Genomic DNA, 16,335 nt, shown 5'->3' on the forward strand with positions numbered 1-16,335 from the left:
TAGGTAGGGAGGGAAGTAGGTAACACCGTCTTGAAGATGCTATAGCGGTCTCCTGAGCACAACGCAGATCTCGATCTTCCCATCGCATTTGATTGCATAGGTAGTCCCATCTTTACCCTTCATTTACTGGTTAGGATTTACTTCAACTAACATGGCTTTTGTAGGTATCTCCTGAGGCGTAGGTTGATATCTATCGGATGCATCACAGCCTCAACCAGCAGTTGTATGAGTAGACGGAGAGGGTTCATGATCAGGCACTTCTCATCCCCCACATTTCCATTATTTGGTTGGCCCTTTTAATGATTTAACTCTCTGTTCTTAGGATGTGGAGATCAGAGCTCTAGTAGAAAGTGCAAGAGCTGCAGACTGAGTTGGGCATGAGAACGGCTAGAGATGTGGTGATTTCCACAGATGAGCTTCACTCCCCTAATAACGACACCCACTTTGGACTATTTTTTTCTTTCCTGTACATGAATTTTATAGAATATTCTTTGCAGACAAAAACAAATTAGTAATAAAAATTTTATTTTGTCATGTTACCATTTTCTTTTCATTACATGTCTGTTTGCATTGTGGATTTATTTGATCACAATTTGTTCCACACCTTTAAATTTCTCGTCATAAGTCAAAGTAACAAAACATAGTTTTATTATCAATTAGGATAACGTAGTACAAAGTGAAAGCCTTGGTTTACATGTCATTACAACTGCTATAGGAAAATTACAACTGAGATAAGAAACCTACAATATGAGGAGATGGCTTTTGGGGCCGTTAGAAGTTCACAAGTTCCTTAGGGTCACCCTGTCATAGCTGATATTGTTCCATGATGTAAGATGGCAAATAGAATGATGTATGAGTCAGCCACATTAATCTGATGTAATTGTACCCAGGGATCTTCATCAGGAAATTGCCTTGCGGGCACCAAAGGCAATCCCACCTTATATCTTCGTGAGTCCTTCCTTGTAGGTATCCTCCCCAATTAGTGATTTGACTTAAACTCCGAAACTTCTCTCCTGTATTGATAATGGGATATTTTCAATTGATTACCATTCAACGGCCTTACTAACTACAGTCTTTCCATCAACCATAATTGGAAGATAACGGGGCATCCTAGGTAATGATCCTTTCCGAACTTATGGTTGTTGTTCATCTCATCAAACCCCTGAAAACATCTCTGCCAAGATTTTTGGGACAAGGACACAACCTTCCCTTATTTGTGTTACTACTTCCATGATGATGGGGCGTGCTCCACATCCAGGTGTACACAAGAAATATTGAGCTATGATGCAGAAAAGATATGTGTTGCCCCAATGTCTGTGGTGAAAACCTAGTTAAAGCTCTTAACACCTTCAGGATGTCAATTTTCCCATAACTCACGAACTGTTTCATCTCTTCTTTTCCCCACTTGAAGAAGTCTTAGATCTTCCTCGTATAATCTATTTCTAGTGAAGGATAAAATAGCTTCCCATGAGGTGAAGAGAACAAACAAGCTCTACTTCAACCATCCCAAATCTTAACACATGGAGATCAGTATCCCAATGTTGGGTTACCTACCGTAGAAAATTATGGTGCAGCTTCATACATCCGATTCTGCCAAGTATCTCCATATTTGTGTCTTTCAGCAACGCTGTCTTCACAGTCTACTTTTAGTGTCCATTTCTGCAATTAGAGTCCATAATTTCCATTCCTACAATCATTCCAATGATTAGGATGAAAAGAAAAGAAGCCTTCAAAATTTACTCAATTGCTTAAGAACAAACAAGACCTTTACCATTGTTTACTCATCGCACCTAGATTTAAGGGTGGGAAGCAAACTAGTCTTGACTAATGATGCTGCGTGGCGATCTTTGTGAGGGCTTTTGATAGGGAAGGAATTTTGAAGGATCATAGGCAGAGGACAGCTGCCCAATGATCAATTGTGCCAAGTGGCATTTTTTTACGGAACAAGCAGTGATGATCTTTTACTTGGATGCCTTGGTCATTAACTAGGAGACCCCTTCTCTTTTTCTTGTTAACACCTCGAATTCTAAGGTTGTTGAGATCGCACTTTGCATACATCAAGTTTCCTGCATATCTCTTGTGAGGAATCAGGTCTAGCATAGTTCGGGTACTTTGCCCTTTTCATTTATACATAGTACTTCTTAATGTGGTCCAAATTTACCAACGTCGGTACTTCTTCTCCATCTAGTTTCACAAGCCATAGGGCCCTTCCTAGTAATATCGCCTTGACGATGAATGGGCAGCTCCAATTTGGCTTGAATTTTCCTCTAGGATCATGAATGGGAGCTCTTCGTTCCCTTAAAACCAACTCCCCTATATTATTTTGGCGAGGTCATACATGTTTATTGAATGCCCAAGCCATTATTTCCTCGTATTTCTTCAAATTATCCATGGCTTCTATCCGCCTCCATCCAAGAAATTGAGTTCATCATATTTGGCTTGCATCTATTCTCCCTCAGGCAATCGACTATCCAACAGTATCTTGAGAGATGGTACTTAGATCTCTATTGGTAATACTGCTTCTACTCCATAAACCAAGGAAAAACATAGTTTCCCCCGTTGATGTCGTATTGAATTCCACTACGGTCATAATGTGTAAGCCAACTTATCAGCCCAATCTCTGAGTTTTTGCATCTTTTGAAGAATCATCTTGATATTTTTTTTGGCCACTTCCACTTCCCCACTGGTTTGTGGCAGATAAGTAATAGATCTTTGTCTCTTGATGCCAAATTTGGTCCAAATCTTACCAGCCTTGCCCTAGATTTGGGAACCTTGATCTCATATTAACTCCTATGGTACGATGTATTGGCAGATGATATTCTCTTGGATGAACTTTTCTACTTTGGCCCCCGAGAGGACCAAATATATTTGTGCTTCTACCATTTTATGAAGTAATTAATTGCTACTAAGATAAACTTGTGTCCATTGGATGCCTTGGGAATGATTTTTCCTATGACATCGATGCCCCAAGTGGAGAATGTCTATGAGGAACTAAGCAAATACAATCCATTGGCATATGATATTAGCAAAAATCTGACATTTGTGGCATTTCCTAATGAAGTTCACGCAATCTGTCACCATTTTGTTCTAATAATATTCCAATCTGAGGATTTTCTTTGCCAACAGTCTTGCACGTAATGGATTTCTTCCATGATTTTTCTTGCTTGGTCTTTGTCAACACATAATAATATTATCCCATCATAGGATCTTTTGTACAACAAATCATCTTGTAGAACAAATTGAGTCGTATATTTTCTCAAGAATTTTATTTTTTCTTTTTTGTAGCATCGATTGGGTACCTCCTTTCCCTAATGTAATCAACTATATGGGCAAACCATGCTCTTCCATCTGTCGTGAGAGAATTCACAACATTCTAGTATATAGGCCTATCTCTTCTCTCCACCATGAATGCTTGAACTCGGGCCACAGGACTGATTCTATCATAGAAGTGAAAGTCACAAGGACATCCGCAAATCGGTTGTTATCCCTGTGAAAGTACTTGAAGGAGATCTCACCAAAGTACTCAGATTTCATCACCAAATATTCTTGGTATGGTTTTAACTCTTCTTCCCTGGTTTCCCATTTCCCTTAAGTCTGACAGACAACAATGGCCGAATCACTATACACCTTAATCTTCTTCACCCCGATGGTCAATGCCATCTCCAGCCTTAATGCACATGCTTCATTTTTGAGGTGCAGGGGAAATCAAGGCGGAAGGACGATTGTGTACACAAACCAGCAAGCGTTACTAAAGAGTACTCCCGCACCACAACCCTTCTGATTAGATGCTCCATCAAATTATAGGTGCCATTCATTGGTTGCTTCTTCTTCTACAATTGCAATGATCCCCTCATCTGGGAAAGCATCATCTAGTGATCTTCCATCTTCTGTAGATGTTGGTAATAGAGAACATCATAATACGATTTGGGAGATTTTCAATCAACATCTCCACTTGCTCCGCGTCTGATGGCTGATTTGTCATATTTATTGCATTGTCACGAAACCTCATTAAGAATGTTGTGAATCCTTCATTCGGTTGTTGCCTCAATGTTTCCAACTCTCGTCTCTTTACATCCATCTCTGTATTATAGTAGTATCACTTGGTGAAGGGTCGTACAACTGTTACCAAAATTTGAGTCTGTTCCAATTATGTAAGTCATCTCAATGTCGGTCCTGATAGATTCATTGTGAAGGCTTAACCCATCTGTTCGTCTATGAGTTGCCATGATTTGACTATACTCACAAAAAAAATTAAGTGAGCCTTGGGCTCCCCTAACCCATCAAACTATCGATCTTCCTTTTGAATTTCTCGGGAATCCTTGCCCCGAAAAAGAAACTCATATCACTGAGATTTGTGGCTTGCCTCTCTTGGCCCTTGTCGATCTGACTCATATTTTCTAATTTCTCTAAGTATTTTCTCATTTTTTTTCTCTCTGTTTCTAGAGGTTCAATTTGAATATAAGCGACAAATTCTTCTTCTTCCTCATCAATCACGAATCATAGGGGAATCCTCGAGAGATACAAGCCTAGTCTATTTTTGTTCTACCATAGTAGTAGCGGAGATGGTCTGCGGTTGATTTTGAACTATATGTTCACCTACATTAGGAGCTGAGTTAGTTCTTGATTGGTTCTGGAGCGTATGAATGATTTGTGCCATGTTCTTGTTGAGTTTGGCCATTTTAGCTTGCATCGCTTCCATTGGATGGACCCATGCGGCTTTAGGTGCATCGTTGCTTATCGAGTCCCTTGGAATCTGTTCCATTCTGATCGGGTATTGAGTGTCCAAGCAAAAATAATTTTGGAGAGATAAAGGGGATGACACTGCAAACGAGTCAACCGGTTACCTTGATGAGCCCACAGACGGTGGGAAATCCCTCAGAGGTTGAATCATGCTTGTCCCACAAAAATGGCTTATTTTAGGTTTTTTTTAATATTTTTAATATTACTTATACAAAGTCAATTTGCATGATGATAAGGGTTTAGCCAAAATTTGTATCCTTGGTTAGATCCATATCATGGAGTGGGAAATAAACAAGGTGGTCCAAATGAGAATACTCTTATAAAGCATTTTACACCACCAGGTTCCCCTCTGTAATTTTACCCCACTTGAAGGATCTTCCTTTCGAACTTATAAAACGGGTCTCATTGGTGATTTAGCATTTTGCACAACTTAATGGGAATCACCCCAGGATCTATGTACTTAAGGTACGTGATCCCTTTGATATACCCAAAGGTACTATATCAAGAGGGTGGTTTTATTGTCCATTACTTGTCACTAAATGAGGTTAGACAACTAGCCACAGGGGTTGATGGAACCGTGTTGTGGGTGTGTACATAAGTGTAATGCAAGAAGTGCTACCGACCGATCCCAAAATCCTATAAAGTGCACAGACCTCCTCGAGGGTATTGGCACAATAATGGATATCCTCGCCGTGTGATAGCATTCCAAGAATTCTTATACAAGAGTGGCTATCATCAGATCTCAGAGTACTTATTGTGTCATGCACAAACCTCCCCAGGGGTGCCCTCGTCAGATGATTTCAATTCGAGCATGATGTATAATGCGATTAGTACATACCGTTATAAATATGGGTTAGCCAAAAATATTTTCAAACATATGATTGTGAGTGGAGAACATTTTTGTATTTAATGATAGCATCTAGTTTGGAAGTTTGACATAAGTCCCCAATGGAGTCGCCACTATAAGGGTAGCGGCCGGGGTTCGGTCCTCTTTTGGGCATCCGCACACCCTACACTGTCGCATCCCTTCTTGGAGATATGTGGGGGCATATTTCATTGAAAACTCTCTTTTTGGGGGTATTTTCTAAAAGAAATATGAATAATGGTCTAATATTGGGGATCAAAAAACATAAGATTTTGAGTCGCCACCTAGAATAAGGGCTTAGGACTCGAGGGTGGGCTCGATCCATAAGGAAAGGGCTCGAACTTGATCTAAATATGAGTAAGTGTCAGATTATGGAGTTGGGAAGGTATTAAGCACCCACTTCACCTGGTTCAACTGGTCTTCATATTAGATGCTTAAGAACAAACATTATGCCCTAGTTAATCCAATACCTCATGCATGGCTAAGTTATTGCTACACTACTATGTACACTACCATATACAAATGGAGAGTCTACATTCTATCTATGAGTTGAGGAATTATACCTGTGCACGACCCCTATTTTGGCTCACGATGGGTGGGCCCCTATTGTTGTGTATGCAGGTTTTATCGAGTGCTCTCCCGGCTTAGATAGAAGTGGTCTTGATCATTAGCTTTCCTTCTTTGGAGGTTCTGGCCTCTTTGCAACATTTTTTGATTCTTCTAGACACTTGTGCAAAGATTAGGCTTGCGAAGGTTAAAATTTGAGAAAGTATTTTAGCAAAGGCTCAGCTTGTAAAGGCTAGAATTCGCGTAAGTCTTTCGATAGAGGTTCGGTTTGTAAAGATTAAAATTCATACCAAAATAGGGGTTGGAGTGCTCTCCCTATGCCATAGACTTAAAAGCGGGTAGCTCACTAAGGATAGGGTAGGTGAAGATTCCTCTCCTTCGGTTGACTGAATAGTCCTCTATTTATTGGTTTTTAGGCCCATAAGGAGATATGCTTGCTGGGCTACCATTTTTGGGGCTACAATAATTCCAAGGATTTTGCAGGGCCTCCAATTTTCTCGTGGCACCACAAGGCTCTCAGGGCTCTAAGTTTCTCGTGGGGCAATGAGGCTTGCACGGTAGCCAGTTTTTTCGTAGGGCCACAGTGAAGGGAGTACTCCCATAATCATTTTGATATTGATCTGACAATCTATAGCATCCTTGGCTTCCTAATGTGATCCTAGGAGATTTGGTGGTCCAATATTAGCATACCATACATCGTTGGAATCATGTTTCCAAGTACTATCCATCAGAATGGGTGACAAGCTTCTTTTTGGCTTGAATGATTAGGGGCACTCAATGAAGGGTTTTTACCCTATCGCACCCTTGGGAATGTTTGACAATCCTTCTTCATGTTATTCCCACACTTCTGGAGGGTATTCAGACTAGATTCCTCAGTGTATAATACGTTATGATTGAACTCCCCAAGGTTGGGTTTTTTCAGGTTAGGTTTTTGAGTTTGAGCTTTTAGGGCTAGGACTAGGGACAAGGACATGGTTTTTGAGTTAGGTCTAGGTTGCTTTAGAAAGCTGTCTTTTTCGTTGATGGAAAGCATAGGTTACTTCCATATCCTGTAAATCATTATAGTCAAAGTAGGGTGACAAAATTGGGTGTCTACATAATGCCCCTCTTTGGCTGTGGCAAAGGCAAAAGAAAAGAACTAACACATTTTGTCACCCAGGGCATATACTTTGTCATCTTGCTCAAGAATGTCAAAGGTATAATGTGAAAACACAGGCTGATAAACCATCGATGAGAGATCAATAAATTTATATGACTCTACCTAATGGAATTGAAAATAGGAAGTTAAGATCTTACATGAGTTGGTGGTTACTGAAAGTAACCGTTTGACATGCTCTGATGTTCCATTCCTACAAGATGTTGGTAGACATGCATTTTAACTGAGGGATGTTTCAATCTTTGGCCATGCGGGGCAACTACAAACCTTGACAAGGGCTTTCTAGTTTTTTGCCACACTAGACAACTACAAACTAGGCAAGGGTATTTCGATCTTTGGCCACACGAGGAAACTACAGACCAAACAAGGGTGATTTATTTTTTGGCCACACAGGGCAACTACAGACTAGGGGTATTTTGGTCTTTGGCCATGCGAGGCAACTATAGACTTGACAAGGGTGTTTTAGTCTTTGGCCAAGCGGGGAAAATAGAGACTAATCAGGGACGTGTTCTATATTTTTTTCTCGTTCTTCTTCTTTTTATTATTTTTTATTTTTTAAATTCTCAAGGCTACGAAGATCTAGTAGGGCCAACAATTTTTTCACAAGATCGTGGGGTCGCGAATAAAAGGGTCCCAATATAAAAATGGTGGTCCCCTCCTTTTATCTTTTATTTCACCTATCATTCTTCTTTTCTTATAAAAAATTTTGTTGTCTCTATACTATGGGAGAGCTGGACAAGAAGCACACTCACAGGGGGGACGTGCTGAAGGATTTGGCCGGGCGAGGCCAGTCAAAGGAGGGGAAGGACGTGCCAGCCTTCTGGTACATGGGCTCTAGGTTGCGAAGGATGCATCAGCACCTCTGCAACACAGCATGGGGCTGATGGGTAAGTTCCACTATCCCATTCTTTGTGGTTAGTAAGTGGTAGATTTGTATCTCTTGATGCCAAATCTTGTCAGCTTTGCCCCAGAAATAGGACCATTGGTCCAATATCAATGCATGTGGCACTCTATACCGACAAATTATATTTTCTTGGATGAACTTTGCTACCTTGGAGGCCATAAGCACTGAGTATGACTGTGCTTCTATCCACTTGGTGAAGTAATCAATCACTACTAAGATGAACGCGTGCCTATTAGATGCATTGGGATTGATCTTCCTTATAACATTGATGCCCCAACTAGAAAAATGGCCATGGGGAACTAAGCAAGTGCAACTCCGTTAGAGAGATATGTATGATGTGGCAAAAATCTGGAGTTTGTGGTATTTTTTTTACAAAGTCCATACAATTTGCTTCCATCGTGTTCCAATAATAATATCCTAACCTGAAATTTTTCTTTGCCGACATTTTTGCATCCATGTAACGCCCATAAAGACCTTGATGGACTTCTTCCATAATTGTTCTTGCCTAGTCTTCATCAACAAACAACAATTGTATTCCGTCATAGGATCTCTTGTATAACAGGTCACCTTGCAAAATAAATTGGGTGGCGTACTTCCTTAAAAAAATTCCTTTCTCCTTCTGTGGCTTCAGTCGAATATTTCCTTTCTCTGATGTAATCAATTATGTGGGTGAACCATGACCTCACATCCATTATAATAGAATTCGCAACACTTTGGTGTATAGGTTATCCTTTTTTTCCCACCATGAATGGTCAAACTCGGGCCATGGGATTACATTTCACCATGGAAACCAATGTTGCAAAAGCATTGGTAAACCGATTATTATCTTCTTGAAAGTATTCGAAGGAGATCTCCTCAAAGTACTTGGTCACTTCCTCCAGATGCTCTTGATATGGTTTCAATTTTTTATCTTTGACCTTCCATTTTCCTTCAGTCTGGCAGATGACAATGGCTGAATCACTATACACCTTGATCCTTCTTACCTAATAGTCAATGCTATTTCCAGTTTCAACGCACAATCCTCATACTCGGCGATTATTGGTGCAAGAGAAATCTAGGCGAAAAGACAATGGTAAGTATAGACTGTCAGGGGTCACTAAGAGTATTCCTGCACCACAATATTTCTGATTGGTTGCTCCGTCAAAGTATAGCTGCCATTCACTAGTTGCTTCCTCCTCTCTGGTTCCTGCAATCTCCCTATTTGGGAATGCATCATCCAGCATCCTTCCATTCTCCATAGGTTAGGTAGCCAAATGGTATGAAATCGGTCGGTCATTCTGGAGAAATGTCTGTCAAGGTCTGATCGAAGAAGAGAACAACATTTCATCTGGAGAAATTCATCTCGGGCCTTTGAAAGATCATTTAAAACAGGGCCAAAAAACTCTTGATAGAGAGTAGTAATAAACTGGCTTTCAGTAAGTTGTACAATCTATAGTTGTCTGTAAGGACCAAGAGCTAAATACCATTCCCTGAGTTTGCCTTGGAGTCGTGCAACAAATTTGGACAAAACAGTGACAGATGAAGCTCCTTCATGAATTAATTCAACATTAATCCATGCATGAAAATCAACAATCCGTGATGCCCATTTGGAAACAGGAATATCATCTAGGGTGAAAAACTTTTTAGGTCCTGATTTTGGTATGGGGTAAAGGGTGTAGGAGGGACAGGAGGTTGTCTGGGGGTGTCAAGATTCTGGATTTCAGGATCATCATCCATTTCAGAAACATGAGGGGTAGCAGGTTGAGGTCCTTCATTCATGAAAGAAGGAGGAGGGGCTGGATCTGAGATAGTAAGGGTTGTAAGATATTCAGATAGAGGGTTTTCTAGGGGGGAAATGATGGTATGGATGGATTTAGGAGGAGTGGGAACGATAGGGGTTACAGTGGAAGAAGATTGAGAAGCTGGAGGCCTGTGTGGATCAGGAGGTGGCGGTGCAGGGTATGAGACTGGCATAGGGTAAGGGGTAAATGGGGGAGGTTGTGCTGGTAGGGCATCTGCATATTCATCTTCATAGTCACTAAGATCCATAAGTGCAGCAGTGGATGTCCATGCTAGGGGTAATCTACTACAGAGGGCACGTCCTTTGATTGCTCGTGTTCTTGTGGGAAGAGCACGTTGTTGATGCTGAAGTTCTTTTAATTCTTCAGTGGGAAAAGTCCTTGAAGAAGAAACAACAGGAGGCGTCGGAGAGACATACATGGCTAAAAGATCTTGTGGGATGAAGCTTGGAACTGTTACTGGAAGGGGTTGCTGTTGCTGATGAGAAGAGGCAAAAGAGGGAGCACGAGGTTGTTGTTGTTACTGAATTTGATGAAGCTGTGTTTCAAGATACCTGAGTTGCTTCTCTTTTTAGCCAATAAGGGCAAAAGCTGTAGTGGTATCAGCAACACTAGAAGTAATTCCAGCAAGTTCAAGATGGACTTGATCAATTTCTCGTCGGAGAGATTGAAGAAGATGATCATGAAGGGATAAAGTACCATGAGTTTGTTGAGTCTGGGCCAAGATACACTCAAGGTACTGGTTCTGGACAGTAGCATTTTCTGCCTGCCAATTCAAAGTTGCTTCAGTAGGAGAAATAGGATAAGAACGTCCTGTAGCTTGGACTGATGGTTTAATTTTCCAAACTTAACGAATACCATGAACATCTGGACTAGTATCATAAAGACCGGGAAAAGATCCTGGAGTATACATACAACAGGGAGGAATGACTGGAGGAGGTAAATCTGGTTTTGGAGGAGGTTTACAAGGTGAAGGTGAAGGTTGAGAAGAAATCTTAGGATTACCATATTTGACATAGAAAATGTATTTTGATTCAGTGCTTAGGGGTCCAACAGAAGGATCACCGGCCTTATATCATTCTTGTAATTGGTGCTGAGTAGACTTTCGTCTAGCAGAAAGACGGGAGGGAGGAAAATCATCGTCGGAATCTTGGAGACAATCGTCACAGTCACAAAGGTCGAAGTATTTATGACCAGTAACTGGATCTTGAAAGTAGAAGATCGGATTACCCTGAGAATCAAAAGACTTGATAGGGATTTTTTCTTGGATCATACCAAAAGAGGTTGGGAAAGGAGAAGGGCGGGTTCGAGGAGGAGGAAAACGGATTTCTAGCTCACCAGAAGGATGAGTAATGTACTCAGGATTTGTAGACTGAACTAGTTCTGAAGGAACTTGAGGTTGGAAAACTGCAACCTGTTGTTCATATGCTGTTACCCAAGAAGAAGGAAGGAGACGAAGAAGTTCGTCATCAGAGATATGTCTGGGAACATAGGTACAGCAAGGGACTTGGTTAAAGTCCATGGTGATGAACAACGCATCTTCAGAATGGCTTGTGAGCAGAATCATGTGCCCTTTGATTGATTTCTGAGTGACTAATTGATGTCAAATGTAGACAATAGTAATAACCATCGGCTCGTCCTCCCAGTCAAAGTCGACTTCTCAAAAAGATACTTAATTGGATCCATTCTTGAAATCAATCGAACAAATATGCCACCATGTAGTGCCTTAGCCTCCTTGTCACCCATACCAATGCTGTAGAGGTCTTTTCCAGAGATGTGTATCAAGTTTCATATTCTAGGAACTTCTTGCTCAAGTAATAACCACTTGTTCCACCCCTTTTTCTTTTTTCCTTTTGGGCCAACAAAAAACCCGTAGAATTTTCTCCTACTTAATGGTATAGCAAAATTGGTTCTCAAGTAATTGGTGGCACTAGTACAAGTGGATTTAATAGATATCTTTTGATTGTATTAAATTCTTGCTGACATTGGGGTTCCACTCTTTGGGTTGATCTTTCTTTAGTAGTTTGAAAATCGGCTCAAATATGGTGGTTAGTTGAGCTATGAACCAACTGATATGCTGGATGTGACCGAGGAATCCTCATATCTCCTTCTCTGTCCTGACTTGCCTTGATTTTGATGGGGACGACTTCAGTGTCTCTCTCGCTTACTAAGAGTCCTAATAGCTTCCTTGTCCTTGCACTGAATACGCATTTCTTAGGGTTTAGTCTCAATGGTACTTCTTAATTGTCTCGAAGAACCTTCTTAGAGTAGGGATGTGCCCCTTCTAGTCCATTGACTTCACTATCATGCCATCCACATAGAGTTCCACTTCCTTATGCATCAGGTCATGGAGGATGGTTGTGGCTGCCCTTTGATAGGTTGCCCCAACATTTCTCAGTCCTAATAGCATCATCTTATAACAATATGTTCCCCATGGGGTGGTGAAAGTTATCTTCTCCTTATCCTCTGCTTGCATGGTTACTTAGTTATACCCTAAGAATATGTTCATAAATGATAGCAAGGCATGCCTGGCCATGTTGTCGACAAGTACATCGATGTGAAGCAATGGAAAGTCATCTTTTGGACAATCTTTTTGAGATCCCGAAAGTCGATGCACATTCGCACCCTCCCATCTTTCTTGGGAACTATAAACAATGTTTTCTAGCCACTAGGGGCACTCTACTATAAGAAACCTGCTTTCCATTGCTTTACCATTTCTTCCCTGATTTTCTCGCTCCATTTAGGGTGCATCCTTGTTGATTTTTCCTTGATGGGCCTTTCATCGGGGTAGATCGGCAAGCGATATTGCATAATATTTGGATTGCTTATAGGCAAATCTTCGTAGAACTAGGCAAATACTTCCATGAATTCCTTGAAAATACCAATCAATTGTGCCACTTCTTCATTACCTAGGGTAGCACCAATTCTTACCTCTCAATAGCATTGGTTTATTTCTAAATTAATGACCCGGGTATCCTCACCAATGGGTTGGGTGTTTCTTGGTTTACATTGTTTAATTAAGGCATGATATTTATTAAGATCATCATCAGAAAGAGGAGGTAAATCATACTCACAATCAGAGATTTCATTAATGTTCAAAGGAGCAACAGACTCAACATACATGAACTCTGAGTTTTCATTAAAATGAAATATAGGAACACAACCAACAACAGATGACTCAACAATGGACTCGACTACAAACTTAGTGATTTCATCTATGGTATTTGGACTGGTTAACTTTAAATCATGAGGAAATTTGAAGTTGTCTCCTATGTTTATCCAATTCAGGAGTGGCCAACTAGCTTGGTGAATTAGCAAGTGCAGTAATGGACCCTCTTCTCCTTCGACGACGACGACCACTGCTATATCTCACCACTGCTACATCTCATATAGTGCCACAATCACTTCCTTTTACTTGAGGATGCTTGCTCACAAAGGTAAACAAGCCAATCTCATGCTCCCAAAAACCAATTTCTAAGGGGTGCATCTTCCTAAGGCTGCTTAATCCATTCACAATGAATCCAAGTTTCTCCAGTCTGCCATTTGAAGCTATCCCTATTCCTTGATCGCATTTTTGTTTGCCATTGGTTCTACCGCAATGTATGCAAACCATCATTCTCCTTGCCCTCCTTTCTCAAGTATAAGTACTCTTTCTGCAGAAAGGCCTAGGCTTGAGTTCATGCAGTTCCTTTGCACGCATTTCTTGTAGGAGAGAGCAAACATGATTCTTCAAATCCTCGGGCAAATGCAAGCTCCAGACAAGCTTCACCTTATTTCCCTACTCTCTCTTTAGAAGAATCCAAGGATTTGCCATCTCCTTAAACCAAATCAAGGTGGTAGGGCTACAGGAGAACCCCTCATCTTCAGTCATTGTTACTTCAAATTTTCTGGTGATGTGACTTTCTTTGTCATCTTCCTTGAGCTGAAGTTGCTCCAATTCATGAGTAACCCAATCGAACTCATCCCAAAAGAAGACCTTGAACCCTGGTTGCATCTTAGCGGCGGTTTCATCAAACCTCGGCTCAGCATTTCCGTAAAATGGGAAATCCTCCTCTTCCCTCACAAAATATTCATTAAGGATGGAGTAATAAGACGTGAGTATCTCAAGTCATTCTCAGTATCTTGTGGCCTTCTCCTATTTATGGCCTTTTTCCTTGCCTCGTCATTGGGCAACATACCCCAATCCTCCTTTGCCCTTGCTCTCGATTACTTTTGGAAGCTTGGACACACCTTGGTGATATTTACCAAGTCCCATCCCTGGGAAATATTGCATAATCTTTATCATGCGATTAACTGGAGGATTCCAGATAGCCTCATACTATTGTGATGTTTTCTTTAACTGTTCTTTGGCAAGGAAAGCACATGTATACTCTATCTCAAAACTGTTGAGCCACACTTCCATCTCTTGATCTTCCCCTTTTTCAATATTAGCTAAGGTCTTGACCAACTCGGGATCTTCTGAAATGGTTATCACTTTCTCTTCGTGTATGAACTTCATATTCTAGTGTAAACTAGATGACAGTACTTTTTCCTGATGCAACCATGGCCTTCCCAAAAGCCATTTGGGGCAGACCAAGCAGAAAAGTTGGAAGGTGGCATGAACTAGAGAGTTTTAGATCATTGAGTCATCTTTCCAATACAACTAGAATCGCATCAATCTAATTCTTGGTGAGTGAGTAATGGTCGTTTCTAATGATGACTCAAGATACGCCATATGTTTAGTCAAATGTCCCAAAGAGATGCCTAGTACTACTAGCATGTTTTGGTGCCATGTGACATAGAAGCTAAAGTGCGGTGATCATGTGGAACCAACTTGATGATGTGGACTAATGTACATGAGGAAGTATCTTCAAAATGTGAAGTTTGCTTGTATGTTTGGAAATCTGCTAGTTTCTACTATTGTAGTGACTTCATGGACTTTTGGAGCTACCTTTCGGTTAGAATTTGGAGAAATTTAAAGCATGATAAGTGAGGATTCATGAGTTATCTTTCCAATGAAATTTGAATTAGGTAAATCCGATATCAGTATGGAAAGTTATGGGTTTGTACATCAGCATGATACTATGTTGATTGAAGCAGTGTTTGCACATCATACAGTTTCAAGCTCATTTTTGGGATACGTGCATATAGTCCAGGATGGATTATGTCCTATGTAAAATGTATCTCTTCAAGTACTCTTTCCAATGCCACTGAAATTAGGTCAATTGGAGTTCAAATGAAGAAGTTATGATCATTTCCGTGGAAGCCATGTAAATCTGTCCAAATTAGGCTACCATGGACAATGAGACAGTCGACCATGGCCATCGTCCATCCAAATAGATCCTGATTAACATATATGGGATGTTTTCACATTCAGGTGTAGGACAGTCAACCAAGATGAAGCTCTTGTGTGACGATTGATTTTTACGTGATAGATTTGGTTCAATCAACTTAGGATCAAGCTTTGAGCATCCTAGGAGGGAATTATAGAAAGATTATTTCTGTCAGTTTTCAGAAATCGAGTCTAATATCAGATGCAAAAATAATAGCTCCAATTAGATCTCTACAGAAAAATTTATACTATCTGGAGTCTGGACTGATCAAAGGTCATTCTGTCATACTGGAATCTGGGTGAACCAATGGATTGGACCATACAAGTGACTTAAGCATCGTCTGACAACGTTTCTACCGTTTCTCTGTCCAAAAACAACAGAAACGATTTTCCCATAAAAGGATTTTTAGGTGTTTGATAAACCTGTTTCTTGGAAACATTTCTTACAGAAAATTTGTGGAATATTTAAATTAAAAAAAAAAGGGGGATTTCTTTCCAAGGACTTCCATCACAAGAAAATGAGAGAGAGCTGCCTCAAGGATAGATAGGAAAGCCTCCAGGAGAAGAAACCCTGGAATGCCTTCAAGCAGACATCGATTGTGCTCTATTGGAAGGATTCTTCAAGTGCATCAAGCTCTATCTAGGGTTTTGATTTGAGAAAAGAAAAATATAAGAGGAGGTGAATAAGAGGATCAAAGAGCCTAAAGAAGAAAGGAGGAGAGACCATTCCAAGCCTAGAATGTGATTTATCCACGTCAATGTTCTATGAGAAGCTTGAGAAATGATTCTCTTCACCATCTACGCCTGCTAGAAGGTAAGATTGAGAGAGAGAACATCATCTATAACTCATTGAGCAAATCCATTTTTTTAATAATTCTAACTTTAAATTCTTGTTGGAAAAACCTAGTATCTTGTATGCAAGGGTTGGAATTTTAATTTTATTTATAAATATCATTGTAAGGGCCATCAATTTATAATATCAATGTAAGGGTTTTTTTTTTTTTGGGGGGGTGG

The 16,335-nt window shown here is 40.4% G+C and overlaps 2 protein-coding genes across 2 annotated transcripts; both read right to left on the reverse strand.

The window, feature by feature from the left end:
* Positions 1–9,661: 9,661 nt before the first annotated feature.
* LOC122084851 (leucine-rich repeat extensin-like protein 3) lies at positions 9,662–10,431 on the reverse strand. Its single transcript, XM_042653276.1, has 2 exons — positions 9,852–10,431; positions 9,662–9,759 (listed from the first exon to the last, which is right to left on the reverse strand). The coding sequence occupies exons 1-2, from the start codon at positions 10,429–10,431 to the stop codon at positions 9,662–9,664; spliced, it is 678 nt and encodes a 225-aa protein (XP_042509210.1).
* A 654-nt stretch (positions 10,432–11,085) lies between these two features.
* LOC122084852 lies at positions 11,086–11,577 on the reverse strand. Its single transcript, XM_042653277.1, has one exon. It carries the CDS (start codon positions 11,575–11,577, stop codon positions 11,086–11,088), a length of 492 nt encoding a protein of 163 aa, XP_042509211.1.
* Between the last annotated feature and the right edge of the window lie 4,758 nt (positions 11,578–16,335).

The sequence above is a fragment of the Macadamia integrifolia genome, chromosome 7 (assembly GCF_013358625.1).
Source record: "Macadamia integrifolia cultivar HAES 741 chromosome 7, SCU_Mint_v3, whole genome shotgun sequence".
Taxonomy (NCBI): Eukaryota; Viridiplantae; Streptophyta; class Magnoliopsida; order Proteales; family Proteaceae; genus Macadamia; species Macadamia integrifolia.